Raw genomic sequence first — 15,682 nt, 5'->3', positions numbered from 1 at the left:
AGGAAGAGACTGCGCTTCACACACTGCAGCGTGTAGGAAGCCTGTGTTGGTAGCGGATACGTGGCGTGGGTCTGGCTCCAGGAAGGGGGAGAGGTGGAGCGCACCCTTCCACACTTTGTATTAAGCAAAAGCTTCTTGTCGAGTCCTTTGGAGAGCAGATCACAAAGCTACCAATGAAAGAGATGCAGCTTTGCCCAGAGGCCCCCTCTTCTTGCCCTAGGTGAGATGGCAGAATTTCCAGAGCATCAACGAGGGCTTTCCATGCCTGGTTGTGAAAAGATGGATTTTTTTTTTTTTGCTAGTGTTTCAGTTTTAAAATTTGGCATGCGCTTTGTTGAATCGTCTGTTCCGCAGGTTTTTTTGGTGGCAGCTGCCACCTGTGCCAGACACACTTCTGACGCAGCCCGCCTACTCCTGCCTCTGCACCGTCGGGAAATTACCTTTCCCAGACGTCTTGCCTGTCTGCATGAAACTGCTTACGTTGAGATGCAGTAAGAAGCCATTAGCTACCCTCTACCCAGGTCCCCTGATGGTGACCTCCTTAGCACTGTGGTGCAATGCCCTTGCCATGATTCAGATGTTTATGCAGAAAGTACCCAGCATGGCCTCCTTCCTTATTACCCCATTTGTAACCCCAGTCACCCAGGACTCCTCCATTTGCATACGCCTTACAATTCCAGACTGTCACATCAGCCGAATCCTGCAACAGGGAACCTTTGAGATTGGCTTTTGTCACGCATCGTGATTTTCTGGGGATGCATCCAGGGTGTGGCTTGGGATCGATCAGTGGTTCTTTCCCTTTTTGCTGCTGACTCCTGTTCCACTCAGTACAGTGTTCCACAGTTTCTTTAATTATTCACCCATGGGAAGAATGGGGTTGTTTCCAGTTTTGTGACTCTGATGAGTAACATTCTGGTAGACATTTGTGGACAGTTTTTGTGTGAACATTAGTTTTCATTTTTCTGGCTCAAATTCAACTGCTGGATCATGTAGTAGTTAGAAATTATTACCATTTCCTCAGGCCTTTCCTGGGAACACAATATTTAGGATAAATATTCTTTAAAGAGAGATAGGCAGCAAAGGTGGACAACATTGTCTGTCTTTTTCATTTTCATTTTTAGTCGTATTGTGTGTGTTTTTGGTAGGGAAATCAACCCATTGAAAGAGACAAAATACCTTTCTCCTCTTTTTTTCTGTCTCTTACGTTTCCCTTACTGCTCCTGTCTTTTTTAAACGCCTGCAGATTCACCAGACCAGAGCACTTGGGCAGCAGCGCCAAGATCAAGTGTAGCGGGTGCCACAGCTACCAGGAGTCCACGAAGCAGCTCACCATGAAGAAACTGCCTATTGTAGCCTGTTTTCATCTCAAAGTGAGTTTTCCAGAAAGCCGACTCGAGTGGCAGGCTCAATTTTCAGTCCACAGTACGGCCCTCAGCCTTTTGGTTTCCTGTGCAGTTACATGTTTTATCATTGCAGCAAGCCAGCAAGAACACTGAGGAATGGAGGACGTTCTGTCTGTGAATTGTCCTTTTGTCTGTGCCGTGATAAACAGAATCAGTGGCTTCACAGTGAAAGTAGGATGTGAGTTAGCTTTTCTTGGGGAGCAGAGCCTTGTGAAGTTTTTCCACGCAAATTCCTCTAGCTCCTCCCTCCTCAGGTTTTCTGTTTTTCTTTTATTTGAAGACAAAGGCCCTCAGGATTCAGTCTGGTCCAGGAGTTGACCAGCTCTTTGTCTAAAGGCCCAGATGGTGAAGCTGTCAGGCTCCACAGGCTGCGTGCGAGCATACGGTTCTCTGTGGCATGTTCTTTGTTTCATTTGACCACCCTTTAAACATGGAACGCACCCATTCCTAGCTTGCTGGTGGAAATGGGTAACTCCTGATTAGGCGAAGGACTGTCTGTCGGTGAAAGGAACAGTCGGTTGGTTTTTTCTGCTGCGGGTCATGGATCTTTGTTTTGTTTTCTGTGCTCTGCTGGGTTTGCTGCGAGATTACTTTTTGTACTCTGGGTACTGAACACGCTGGTCATTTGAAGACTTGACTTGAACTCTGTAAATGAAGACTTGTATGGATTACCATTGTTATTTGAATCTAATTCTAGATGTAGCCACAAGGCAATTCAATAAAATACAAAGAGATTCATAGCCACCTGTCATTGCAAGAAGCCCCTGAAGCTTCCAGTGACGTTTCTGGTCTTCTTTCCTCTTCCCTCTGCCCCTTTCCTATTTCTGCAGCGATTTGAACATTCAGCCAAGTTGCGTAGGAAGATCACCACGTATGTCTCCTTCCCCCTGGAGCTGGACATGACCCCTTTCATGGCCTCCAGGTAGGTGGGGGTGTTGGCCCATTCTGTGTCCAGAGGGTCTGTGATCCTATCAGGACAGGAATCCCGCTTGGAACTCCTGTCAGATGCCTGTTGCCCGGGCGCGGTGGCTCATGCCTGGAATCCCAGCACTTCGGAAGGCCAAGGGGAGCAGATCACGAGATCAAGATATCGAGACCATCTGGGCCAACATGGCAAAACCCCGTCTCTACTAAAAATACAAAAATTAGCCGGGCATGGTGGCGCGCGCCTGTAGTCCCAGCTAGAACCTGGGAGGCAGAGGTTGCAGTGAGTCGAGATCGCACCACTGCACTCCAGCCTGGTGACAGAGGGAGACTCCGGCTCTGGGAAAAAAAAAAAAAAAAGATGACTGTTTATATTAATATAAACCCCACCTTCCCAAAACCTATCTTAAGATACGGCACACATTAATGAGTTGTTCTTTGTCAGACACCCTGTTTTTGCTTTGAATGTTTCTCTAACAATTCTCAGTCCACTTTCAAACTGGCAGATTCCTCAAGGCGGGATCACAATGGGAAGGTAATGCTTTACTTCCTGGAACAGAGGTTGAAGTACAGACAGGCACAGCTGGCTTTGCAGTTGTAGACTGCATTTTCCTTTTCAAATCTGCATATTATGGGCCACTTGGAATTTAACCCTCCAGAATACCAGGCTGTTCAATGCATGAGACACATAGGAATTTATTGTGGCTCTGTGACAAATGACCAAAAACTTGGCGGATTAAAATTAATTTCCTCACAGTTCTAGAGGTTGGAAATCTGAAATCAAGGTGGGTAGGACCTCACATTCCTACCAGGGTCTGGGGGGTTCCATTCCTCACCGCCTCCAGCTGCCAGTGGTTCCACGTGTTCCTTCTGTGGCCGTGCCACTCCCCCGGCTTCCTGGTCACAGGGCTGGTTCCCCTGAGTCTGTGGCCTGTCTCCCTCTGCTTCTCTGTCACGACAGAGGTTGTTGGAGTTAGGGCCCAGGCAGACCGTCCGGGAGGATGTCATTCTCAATGTCCTGACCTCGAGTCTCTGCAAAGTCCGGTTTCCCAGATGAGGTTCCAGAATCAGGTTCTGAGGGTTGAGATGTGGATGTTGTTATTTGCAGGGTGTTATTTTTTGGCGGCCACAGCCGCAGCCCCAGCACCATGGAAATCGTGTTGCCTTTTGGTAATCGGCCTCTTCCTGGTGTTTTTTTTGTGGTGTTTTTTTTGAGACGGAGTCGCACTCTGTCGTCCAGGCTGGAGTGCCGTGGCGTGATCTTGGCTCACTGCAACCTCCGCCTCGCTGGTTCAAGCAATTTTCCTGCCTCAGACTCCCAAGCAGTGGGGGTTACAGGTGCGCCCCACCACACCCAGCTAATTTTTGTTATATTTTAGTAGAGATGGGGTTTCACCATCTTGACCAGGTTGGTCTTGAACTCCTGATCTTGTGATCCTCCTGCCTTGGCCTCCCAAAGTGCTGGGATTACAGGTGTGAGCCACTGCGCCTGGCCCCTTGTGTCCTTTCTCGTGGCTGTTCCATCCCTGTGGCACACAGATGATCTCCTGAATAAAACAAGACCACCAGAGTCAGAGCTCCGTATTGTCAATCTGACCATGATGGTCACTTACTGAGGGGCGTGGCAGTGCTGTTGCTGAGGTCAGAGTCTCAGAGATCTTGGGTGTTTCCTGCCAAACACACTGTGGGAAAATGCAGTAAATAGCGCGCATGCTTCCTGTTCCCAGCTGCTCCTCCCCCGTCTGGCCAGGAGAGGTGCCCGTCTTGAAATAATGAGCAGCGATCTTTGTCCTTTTGAGGAGGCAGCTGCCTAGGTTGTGGAATGGATTCAGCTTACCCTTTTCAAGCTAACCCGTTATGTGTGGAAGAGCGCCTTCACCGCCTGCTGTGTCACAAACCAAACTCACATTCATCCTGATCCAGCTCCCATCACCGGGCCCATTCAGGACCCACCTTGGAAGAACCAGGGGTCAGGCCAGATGGCCCCAGGACCTGGGTGTGCTCTCAGGCAGGGGACTTGACGACTCGAGCGTCAGTGTCCTCACGAAACGTGGGGAGATTTCTCCCTGCAGCATAAAGCGCACCCCAGCGCCGGGTCTGCTCGATCAGGCCTGGATAAGTGTTGGTTTCACGAGAGCCTTGTGTCTCTGGGCCTGATGATTGTAATGATGCTGAATCCTGCCGTTGTTTGTTACAGCAAAGAGAGCAGGATGAACGGACAGTACCAGCAGCCCACGGACAGCCTCAACAATGACAACAAGTAAGTGGTGCTCTGCGGCGTGGGTGTCCAGGGCCTCTGGCCGAGAGCTGGGGGTGGGCTCTTGTCTGCTTGTAGGGCACCAGCAGATCTCCTGCCACCAACCTGCTTCCTGCCTGGCTGCCCACTGCCCCACTAGGAAAGGCCATTTTATGTAGTGCCACAAATGCTCCCTCCTGTTGGAGGAGTCCAGCTCTACTCCTGGCCTCTGGCAGGAGGAAGGTTCCATCTGGAAAGCTTCGTGTGCATTCTTCTAGCCTTGAGGTTGTAGAAAGAATGAAAGGCTAGTAGGATGTTCCAGTGTCTCCACTGCTGACTGAGTCACCACGCCTGTGAGATATGGATCCAGGAAGCGGCTGGACCTGGGCTAGAGCCAAAGGGCATGACCAGGCTCCCTTAGTCCCTGCAGCCTCAGCTTGAGGCCCAGGGGGTAACAGCCGGGCTCACAGGCCTCCTGCTCCCTGCCCGGGCAGCCTGGCTTCTAATGATGATGACCTCGAGTGACAGCGTGGAGTCAGCTGCACCCCCCTCCCCTCTCCTCTCCTGCACTAGGTATTCCCTGTTTGCTGTTGTTAACCATCAAGGGACCTTGGAGAGTGGCCACTACACCAGCTTTATTCGGCAGCACAAAGACCAGTGGTTCAAGTGTGACGATGCCATCATCACCAAGGCCAGCATCAAGGACGTGCTGGACAGTGAAGGGTGCGTCCCATGGGGTGGGAGGAAGGCCGTGCGGTGGCCGCGCTGCTTCCTCTTCGGTATAGCTGAGGCCAGCCCACGTCTGAGCCTACAACCAGTCTGAAGGTGTTGACCTTCATTTGCCGAAGTAGTGAGACCTGTTCTGAATAGGATGCCAGCCTCAATGGGCACTCACGTGGGAGGAGAGGTGCCTGAGCAAAGGCGCTCTCTGGGGGTGTTCCCTTAGCGCAGAGAACTCGGGGGCAGTTGTTTTTTAACTGTGTGAACTGAACACATCAGTTCTTTTTTTAATTATTTTTTAAATTTTTTTGAGATAGAGTTTCGCTCTTGTTGCCCAGGCTGGAGTACAATGGCGCAATCTCGGCTCACTGCAACCTCCGCCTCCCGGGTTCAAGCGATTCTCCTGCTTCAACCTCCCAAGTAGCTGGGATTACAGGCATGTGCCACCACGCCTGGCTAATTTTGTATTTTAGTAGAGATGGGCTTTTGCCGTGTTGGCCAGGCTCATCTCAAACTCCTGACCTCAAGCAATCCACCTGCCTCGGCCCCCCAAAGTGCTGGGATTACAGGTGTGAGCCACCACGCCTGGCCCACATAAGTTCTTTATCAGCTCCTCCTCTTGCCAGTTTCATTCCTTCATGGCATAGAAACCTGTTGACCCTCCAGGGGTCAAGGGGACCCCAGCTGCCATCAACTCCTTGACAGCTTTGCACTTTACATTCTGAGCCACACGGAAGCCCTCTTGAGGGGTTTTATTTGGAAGAATCTGTGGGATAAAGGACAGCCTTCGGGGCGACAAGATGGATCTGGGCTGGATCCGCTTAAAAGCAGTGGGCTCCGCACAAGAGTGGGACTGTCACGAGTGTGGGAGAGTCTGTGGGCGATTGGGTAAGGCAGTGGGTGACCTCATGGCAGGTGGGAGTGGTGGTCAGGCTGCGGTGATGGCGGGGTCAGTGCCATCAGCCACCAAAGCACTCTTTCTTCCTCGGGCCTGAAAAGCCAAACCCATGCAATCAGGCCTTGAGCTGTGCAGAACACGCGTGCGCGCATGTAGGGCGGGCCGTTCTGGCTCCCTGTCTGAGGAGCTAGATGTGAGCACCCTCCCTCTCTCTTCCTCCACAGTTACTTGCTGTTCTATCACAAACAGTTCCTGGAATACGAGTAGCCTTATCCGCAGCTGGTCAGAAAAACAAAGGCAACGAATTGGCAAGCCTCACAAAGTGATCCTCCCTGCCCCCCAACCCCACCCCCTGCCTCCCCGGCCTGGTGACACCACCTCCCATGCAGCAGTGGCCCCTCTGCACCTGGGACCCCTGGGTTCGAGATGGACCACGTGGACGGAGGGGCTCCCGGAGCTACATGAAGATGGATGAGATGAGGGGTGTGCTCTGGGTGGGAGGAGCAGCGTGCACCCGTCATAGTATCCTGTGCTCATAATATGGGGCTCCAACGGGGGCCTCAGCACGGAGTGACCGCCGCCTAGCGCTGCCTAGCACTCTGTGTGGAAAGTCCCCTGCCTGCCATAAGATTATGGGTCCGTTAAAGCAGTAAGCTGAAGACACACAGGTGTAGTGGCCAGAGGGCCTTGCAGATGCCTTTCTGTTCATGTTTTAGTGTTAAGATATGGAGAGTGTGGAACTCCTCACCTCCATTTTTCTCAGCGGCTGTGGAGCAGCCCCAGAGCTTCGGAATGAAGGACACTGTGTTGGGTTTTCAAGCGTGTCTGTTCCGCAGGTAACTTAGCAACAAGCTGCACGAAGAAGTGTCCCGCAGTTTTCTAGAAACAGGCGTTTTCTTACCCCTCTCCCTTTCCTTTTTCCACAAAGGTGAATTTCATAAATGTAACACTAGTAAAGTGAATGGATTACTGAGTTTATACGGAAGGCTAGGTAACTTCTCCTTTGGTCTTGAGAGCGAGTCTTGCTTTTTAATCGGTGCTGTTTCTGTTGTTGCCCGCCCGGTGTGCCTGGCTCGTCTGGGCGCCGTGGTGTCTGCAGGTGGCTGGCAGTGGGCGCAGTGTCGAGTTGTGCTGCAGCTCACGCCGTGTGTCTGTCATCTCAGTCTGGAGTCAGTCCAGCCTCTGCCGGTGTCTGATCGGTTCCCTCCCTCGTGCTTGCTTCTTCGTCTGCCCTCTGTCCCGTGGCCTGGCTCCCGCCACGTGGCATCCAAGAGTGTTGCTCGCGAAGCTGGCGTGCTTTCTCCTGGGGCCTTTGTCTTGTCTCATCAGCCTCTGCTTTACGTCTGGTGTACTTTTGGGTGTGGTGGGGTAAAATGACATCGTGATTGAACTTGTCTGCAGAGCCAAGGGAGGAAGTTGGAGGATGTGCATTGTTCCTTGTAAGATATCTTGCATGTATCTGTGTATTCAAATTTAAACCATTGCTTTGTCCATTTGTCCACTGGGAAATTACAAGCTAGGAACAAGGGGGAGGTAAAATACTTTACGGTTTTTGAAGCAACCATATCTCAAACTGTGCTTGTTCCGGGAGCCCTAGCTGCATCTGAACTGAGGGCTCTTCAGTCCTGCAGAGAGTGGGATCCTGTCTCGGGTGGGCAGATGTTTTCGTAGACAGCCGGGTAGTGAGCCCTCTGGCCCTGTGGGCTGTACAGGTCTCTGCCATAAATACACAGAAGTGTGGCTGTGACCAGTACAACTTGTAGACACAGAAATCTGAACTGCATATGTTCCATGTCAAGAAACTTAGATTTTCTTTTTAACTGCTTAAAAATGTTCCTTAGCCAGTTGGGTGGGGAGGGGCAGTGACAGTGGCAGCTGAGTAGCTCCTCACTCACTGCTCAGTGTAGAAAACATGAGAACGCAGGACTTGGCGATCACACCCCACAGAACCATCATGTGGCAGAAGTCTTGGGGGTGCAGTTTCCATCATGTATGGCAGAAGCCTTGGGGATTCGATTTCTCACACACGTGCTCATTTTCTGTTGTCGTTCTGCGTTTATTCATGTGGAAGCATGTTTTATCAAATGAATTATCAGAGAAACAGAGATGGGCCGAGATTTTAGAAATGGCCCCACATGACCAAGCTGTCTGGGTGACAATGCTTTGATCTCCTTTGAGGATGAGCCATCTTTTAATCGGGAACAAATCTAACGGAAAGGAGAGTTGACTGACGTTGGCCCACGGGATTGTGAGCCGGGCAGTGCCTCCCTGAAGGCTTGCCATCTGGGGACACCCTGGTTTATGGCGGCGTCTTGCAGAGTGTGGAAGGCAGTGGCATGGGCCTTGGGCCTTTCTGGCAGCTGCCTGTGGTTGGCCAGGCCCTGCCTCCCCTCCCGCCCCTCTTCTGTCTGCACTTGCATTCAGGGGTGGCGGTTGCTCTGAGAACAGTAGATCTGGGAGGAGACCTGGCCACCTGCATTCTTGGCGGGCATTATTCTCAACTTCTGTATCCAGGTTATCCCCCATTCACTGTGGCGTTGCTGTTCTAAGCAATTACCCCATACCTGTTGCCGAAGAGCTGCTCCCCGGAGGCAGGCGGCGGCCCTGGGCACTGCCACCTGCATTAGGTCTTGTGTTTGATGTGCTCTTGGGAATTTACTTTGTCAGAACAAAATATTTGCAAGTTGGATTCAGGAATCTCTCCCTTTAGCTTCTGATCTGGCTGTGAAATTGAGGAAACCTGTTCTCCCATTGCCTAGTAATCGCCCCATGTAGGTGTAAATTGTGACAAAGTGGATCTGACCCCTAAGGGACCCCCCGGGTGACCCCCCCAAAAAAAAAGAAACCCATTTGCACCAGTGTGTTTAAAATAGCCCGCATTTTGGAGATGCTGGCTGCCCTTTTACTGCTTCACAGGAAGACAAATGGGCTTTCCCTCTTCAGATGTCTGAAGGGAGTGCTTTGAGGCAGGTGATGGGCTGGGAGTGTGGGCGGCCTCCCTCCAGCCCCGGGGCCCTCTGTGGACCTGGGCTCCCTGGTGGGCACTGGAACCTCCCTGGACGTTCCCTCCGGCACCAGCACCACTGCAACCTATAGACCCGAGTGCTGTTGTATTTTGCCTTGGTGTGTGTGCTTTTCCTTGTGTAAAATTGCTGTTCTTTTGACAATTTAAGTGACTTGTTTACTGTAAGTTTGAAAATAAAAATTAAGAAAAAAATTCTAATGACTGTGCCGTGGTTGGAGACTTTATTTACCAAGATGTTTCTTTCCTTTCCCCTCTCATTTTGAGGCCCTGTGTAATTCCTTCTCCTCCTCCCCTAATGCTTTGTAGTCGCTCCTATGTCATAATAAAGCTACATTTTCTTCTGAAAACTGGCTGATTTTCCTTTGATTGACACAAGCAGCCAAACAGAAGGTGGCAGGAGGGAGAACAGCCAGGGCAGACCAGCCTGCATGGGGAGTGTCCCTGGTCCGAGTCAGGGGCCAGAGCCGCGGCCTGGCTTTGTGCCAAAGTCTTGTATGGGTGTCAGGAAGGCCACACACTCATGTTTCATCCCTTTCTGTGCCTGGCCTGCTGCTGGTTGAGTTTTGTCCCTCTTTTTGCGGGCAGGAAGGCGACACCAGGATTCAGGACAGCCGTGGACCTTCAGACTTGGGTGTGCATGAAAGTCACCTGAAGCCCTCGACATGCTGAATTTGCCAGATTGGCTTGCACGACCTGGTCTGTGGTTACGTGCATTTTGTAGCAGACTCCCTGCGTGAGTGGAGAGTAGCAGACGGAAAGAAATACTACGATCGGTGGAGAGGGGACGCGCACAGCCATCCAAGTGCATGGTTCTGTGACAGATCACAAGGCCATGGCGGACCTCTGACGGCCTCTCCCAGCTGCCCCCACATGCTTCCCCTGCCCTCAGCGGGTCAGGACTCTGCTGCTTGGCCTCATCTTTGATTCTGAAGCCTCTTGAGTTCTCAATAGTTCTGCCCCTCCAGTTTGGGAGGCCTCTGTGGCAAACCTTTGTGGGAAGTTGTTTGACTTCACTTGGAAACACTAAGAACACCAGAGAATGCCCCGGGTTTCAGGCTTAGTGCTGTCTCCACATTAAATAGAGCCATTTTTGTGTGCCCTTAGGGAAAGTTTCGCTCTGTCTGGGTCCTAAGAACTTAAGCAAAGCTCCATCTTTCCAGGACAGGAATGGGAACACTGTGACTGAGAGATGAGGTGCAATACTGAACACTCCGCTTTCACACCTTGACAGACCTGTACCTTCTGGAAGGAAGAGAGGACGGTTTCCTTCTGCAGAAATCTGCTTTTTGCCTTGTTTCTGAAGCCAGGGAGTGTCAGCAGATCCCAGCGCACCTGTGGTGCCTGCGTCACCATCTGTGCCCGGATGTGCATCTGACCACAACCCCAACTCCCAACCCGGGCTCCAGGTTCCCTTCAGCTAGAGTCCCGGGCTCCTGATACAGCCTGGCCTGTTTTTGTCCTGCCTTGGCTGAATATGGGAGGGGAGGGCTGTACCTTGTATTTCCCTGGGTTCTCAGCCTTGACTTCCTCAATGTCTAGCAGGAGTGGCCACGTCCAGTCCTGAGCCGCCAGGGGCATGCCTTTGTACACTCTGGGAGAGCTACAGACAAAAGAACGCTCCACTGAGACAGGACACGGGTGACCCCATGGAGGAAAGCTGGCGAACAGGCCTGCTGTCTATGGTGAGGATGGGTGCCACCCACCGAGAGGCAGGTGGTGCCAGGTCACAGCCATGGGCACCTGTCTTCTGGCTCTGCAGAGAGCAGTCATGGGGGCCACTCCCTCCCCGTGGTACCTTCTTGCTGTTCCTGTATTTCTGTCAGTCTCTGAGCATCTTCAGCCACTTCTTAATCTGTGTTATTTCCTGACGTCTTTGCTGTGAAATGGGCCATGATGGAGTTAGCAGAGCTGTCAGGCTTCTGATAGCGGCCCGTGGATGCTGGGTCCTGGGCTTCAGGGCCCGGAAGGGACCCAACCGGAAGGAGCCAGGAAAGGGCAGACCCCAGGGGCTGAGACCCTCTGAACTAACTGGAGCTGGCAGTCTGGACTGGTGACACCAGGACACACCATCTTCAGGCCACAGATGCCCTGAGTTTCGGTCAGTCCCAGGCTTCAGCTCAGGACTTGGTGCAAACAGGCAGTGACCTCTGGGCCAGCAGTTCTTGGGTTTTGGTGAAACCCTCAGGGGACAGAGTCCAGCAGGAATGGCTGCCCCTCCCAGTGACAGCTGTGACCCATTCACCACCTGGGCCCGTGGGCCAGCCCCGCTGCCTCACCCACCCGATTCCCTGCCCCTGGAGCAGCCTCCCACACAGCAGGCCCAGGCTCTTACCTTCACCTCCAGAACACTGACGGGGGGCAGCTCCGTCTCACTGTACGGCAACCCAGGTAGAGCTGAGAGCCTGCCCAGGCCAGGAGCCATCCCCCTCCCAGAGAGGACCCCAGGGAAGGACCAGCCATCCCTATCCACCCTAAGTCTCAGCCCAGAAGAAGGCACAGGGAAGGAAAGCAAGAGCCTCCCTGTGCAGCTGACCGCCCGCGAGGCACTGGGAGCCTGGAGGAGAGGGAGCTTGAGGCTGGCCTGGGGGGAGCACTTGGGGCCTGTGGGGTGCCTTGGGCTGCACAATGGGGTTGCCCGTCTTGGGCAACGCCCTCTGTGGGAGCTGAGCAAGTCCAGTCCTGAGACCAGATGGGTGCCGCCCAGGGTGGGTGGCCAAGCCCTGACTGACAGCAGTGCCTCGGGAGTGACCACATCACTCACCAGAGTCCAGGGAGCCTGGGCTGAGAGCTGCCCAGGGCCCTGAGGACACACCTGGAGCCCGTCCCACCGGACACTCCACACGGGTCTTGCAGGGTCTGACCTCCCAGCATGCACCTGCCTCTGCCTGCACCCTGTCCACTGACCCTGCCTGTTCCCCGTCTTCCCCCAGAGATTGTGACCCTCTCTGGCCACCCTGGCCCTTCTGTGACCCTCTTCCTGTCACAGCCTAAGAATGAGACCCCCAGGATCTGTCCATACCCCTGCCTTGGCCACTCTCACTGGGCTGCCCAGTGCTGCTGTGGAAAATCCTGGGGTAACAAAGGTGACCGAGGGCCCTGCAGTCGGGGGGCTGCCCCACCACCCCGCCTCCAGCCTCAGCTGGCTCTCAGGGCAGTCAGCCTTCAGACCTCAGCCTCCTCTCAGCCACTGCGAAAACTGGGACATGGGGTGCCTGGCTGTCCTCCCCCACTGTCCTACCTGCCCCCAACTCTGCCCTCCCATCCACCATCCACAGTGCTGACTGAGCCAGTAGGAAGCAGAGTCTCTGGAGGGCCACGCAGAGCCTTGGGGACTGACCGAGTGCCCCCACTGAAGGGTCCCAGGTGAGCCACTGTTCCCTGCTCACCTCATCTGTTGTCCTCTCCAGACTGTCAGCTCCACCCTGGGCCGGCTTGGTTCAGGTGTGTCCCAGAAGTGGCAGGTCTCACAAGCTTACCCCGCCTCCCTCCCCCAGGCTCCTCCCTTTCTCCATCCTCTAAGTCCTGAGGGGTCAGCTCCAGGCTGATCTCCCCTTTCCAGGCCCAGAGCCCTTCCCAGCACCACTCCTGGGCCTTCAGCTGGATGCTCTGTTGCCCCCCTGGCCTCACCAGAGATGCCCAGGCTGGGCCCTGCCCTTCAACTCCCCCAGCCTCCCAGGGTCACAGCCCTTGATGTCCCCATGCCCCTCCCTATAGGATGACTCAGCGGGGCTTCCTGAGCCTTCGGAGACCTGCTACACAACTGTCCACAGGCTTGGCCAGGTGTCCCTTAGCCCTGTGGCCACCACCCTCAGATCTCACAAGGGCAGACCCCAAAGGGACAGGACCAGACCCTCAGGCTGCCCCCTCCTCTCCTGCTCAAGTGGAGACCTCAGTGCTGAGAGCCCAGGGGTCTGACCCAGCCCCTCTCTGTCCCACCTGCTCTCCCGAGCTCCCTAGATGGGCCTTGAAGCTCTGCCCTAACCCTGACCACAGGCTGGACCTGCAGGAGAGGCAGGGAGGAGTTTCGACCCTGGAGAGACTGGCCTGAGCTGGGGAGACCTGCCGTACCTCAGAGAGGCCTTTCTAAGAACAAAACCCTCCCTGATGTGAGTCTGATGTGTGGGGGACAGAGGACTCACCGCACAATCCGGAGGTGATCAGTGAATTTTCAGGTCACCATGCTCATGTCCCATGTCCACTGTTGCCCCAGCTTGGCATTCCTGTGACCCAGCAAGGGCCAGGGCGGGGGCCGCAGGGAAGGTGAGGGGCTTGGGGTCCTGAGGGCATGGACAGCCTGTCTCCACCCTGTGATCCTAGGGAGCCCAGGACCCTCTGGCCAGGTACAGTGGGGAAGGTGAGGCCCCACCTCCCTCGAGGGACTGGCCTGAACTGTACCTGCTCGTAGTTAGTAACGATGAGGCTGCCTTGCCCCTAGGTGGGCAGGATACCTGGGTCCTTATCCATCTCCATCCTGCAAGAGTCATCCGAGCATTCTGCTGCACCCAGTGCTCCAGAGAACACTCCAATGGCTCCCGCTGTGACATGGCAAAAGCCCCATAAAACTGCATACCTCAACCATACCTTGGCTTTCTGTTGAAACTGCTCTCTGTAACCCAAATGTGACAGGCAAGCAGTCCAAACCCACGCCATCTTGGCCCCTGCGACTTGTGATTTCCACCCTACGCAGACAATGTGCAAACAAATGCTAATCTTGACTTCTGTGAACCACTTACATAACAATCAGAATGTCCAAAGTCCCCTGGCCCTCGGAGTGTCCGGAGCCCCTCACCCTCATCTCCGCCCAGGAGGTGATTTACAGAATCGACTACCTCTCAGAACGTCTGAAGCCCCTCACCTCCACCCCCGCCCCTCACCCCTGAGGTGGTTGTACAGGTATAAAAGGTCTTGACACCCTCCTTTCAGGGCCACGGGTTGGAGAGACGCGAGTCCTCCGTGGCCGCCGGCAATAAAGACCCCGCAATTGCGCATACTTTTATCTTGGTGTTGACTTTCTATGCTCAGGCCAGGACACCACCAGCAGGCCCCCAAACACTGGCCAGACGGGTGAGCCCCATTCCACCACCACTCCCAGGTGACAAGGGGCCAGACCCAGTAGCCCCACTCCTGCTCGTCTCTAGAGTCCCTGTCCTGGACCAGGGTGGGCTCCTTCCTGAGGACTTGAGTACAGGGGGACCTGGACAGAGAAGCCTGTAGTTCCCAAGTGCCCCGACACACCTGCCCCAGCAGGACAAACAGCACCCACCTGCTGAGAGTGAAGGGCCCACAATGGCTGTTCCAGGCAGCTGGAGACAGATGGGGTCAGGGACCAGATGTCTCCAGAGGGTCAGCCTCTGGGGTCATTCAGGAATAATGACGATGCCGTTTTCTGTAGGAAGCAAGACATCTGGGGACTGCTCCATTCTACTCCAATTCTCACTCATGCTGGCCAGTGACACCGCTTCAGGAACAATGCCAGCTAAACAGGAGGGTGTTTGGTTTGGGGAAGAAAAGATCTATTGAGTCAAAAGCAGCCTCTGTGCTCGTGGAGACCCCATCTCAGGTGGAGGGATGGCGGACTCCACAATTCCCAGCTGTCAGTACAGGAGGGGGCTTCGTTTTCCTGGGTCACTGAGGAAGAACAAGAGAATTCAGGGGCCTTGGTCCTGGAGAACACCCAGGGGGCCATCCCTCCTGCGAACACTTGAGGCAAAGGGAGGGCGAGGCCTCTAGAGGATCAGAAAGAGAAAGGTCACTGGAGGAAGGTCCCATTCCTTCCCCAAGCCCCTTTGACAAGGAGGGACACTGTCACCCTCCAGACAGCTCTCCAGAGCTCCATTTTCCACAACTGCCCGAGGACAGAGCACTCCCCACCCCACTCCTAGACGAAGGACTCCATGTGGCCAGTGGGTCCCACGGGGACCATCAGTCACCGCATCTGAGTCTGAGTTGGTGAGAACTCCTCCTGTGGGGATCCAGCTTAGGGCACAGACTTAGACTAAGAGTCACCCCCAGCACCCCATCCACAGGACCAGAATCTGCCCCATCAGGGTCTGGAACCCCAGGGAAATTTCGGATCCAAGACAGGGAGGCTGCAGAGGTCAGGGCTTGAGTCCAGCACGGCACAGGGCAGGGCTGAGAGCACGGCCTGGGGTCATGCAAAACAAAGTAATCCGAGGGTCCTGCTGCACCCCAGCGCTCCAGAGAACACCCCAACGGGTCCCTGGGCCAGTTACCACCTCTCTGACCCTAGACATCTCACCTGTAAAATGGGTACCTTAGGGGACAGCAACCCCTTCCCCCACGGAGTCCCTGTGATGAGAAATGAGATGAACATCTATATTGTCAGTGGAGAACGGGCACCTGGTGAGTGCTCAGGGATGGCCCTCCTCAGCACCTGCCCAGGGGCCAGCACCGCCCACCCAGTCAGCAGGGAGGGAACAGAGCAGGTCACACTCACCTGAGTCTGCTGATCCCGC

General features: G+C 54.2%; 1 protein-coding gene across 1 annotated transcript in view; it reads left to right on the top strand.

The window, feature by feature from the left end:
• USP22 (ubiquitin specific peptidase 22) overlaps positions 1–9,408 on the top strand; it is a 41,583-nt gene extending 32,175 nt beyond the window's left edge. Inside the window, exons 11-15 of the mRNA XM_032263515.1 lie at positions 1,244–1,370; positions 2,234–2,325; positions 4,525–4,587; positions 5,137–5,286; positions 6,406–9,408. Of these exons, the coding sequence (XP_032119406.1) occupies positions 1,244–1,370; positions 2,234–2,325; positions 4,525–4,587; positions 5,137–5,286; positions 6,406–6,448 (475 nt within the window). The 3' untranslated portion in view covers positions 6,449–9,408. The remainder of the gene's footprint in view (positions 1–1,243; positions 1,371–2,233; positions 2,326–4,524; positions 4,588–5,136; positions 5,287–6,405) is intronic.
• Positions 9,409–15,682: the final 6,274 nt, after the last annotated feature.

Source organism: Sapajus apella, unplaced genomic scaffold, assembly GCF_009761245.1.
Source record: "Sapajus apella isolate SASKATOON/1434 unplaced genomic scaffold, GSC_monkey_1.0 scaffold136, whole genome shotgun sequence".
Taxonomy (NCBI): Eukaryota; Metazoa; Chordata; class Mammalia; order Primates; family Cebidae; genus Sapajus; species Sapajus apella.
This window is presented reverse-complemented; position numbering and strand designations above follow the sequence as displayed.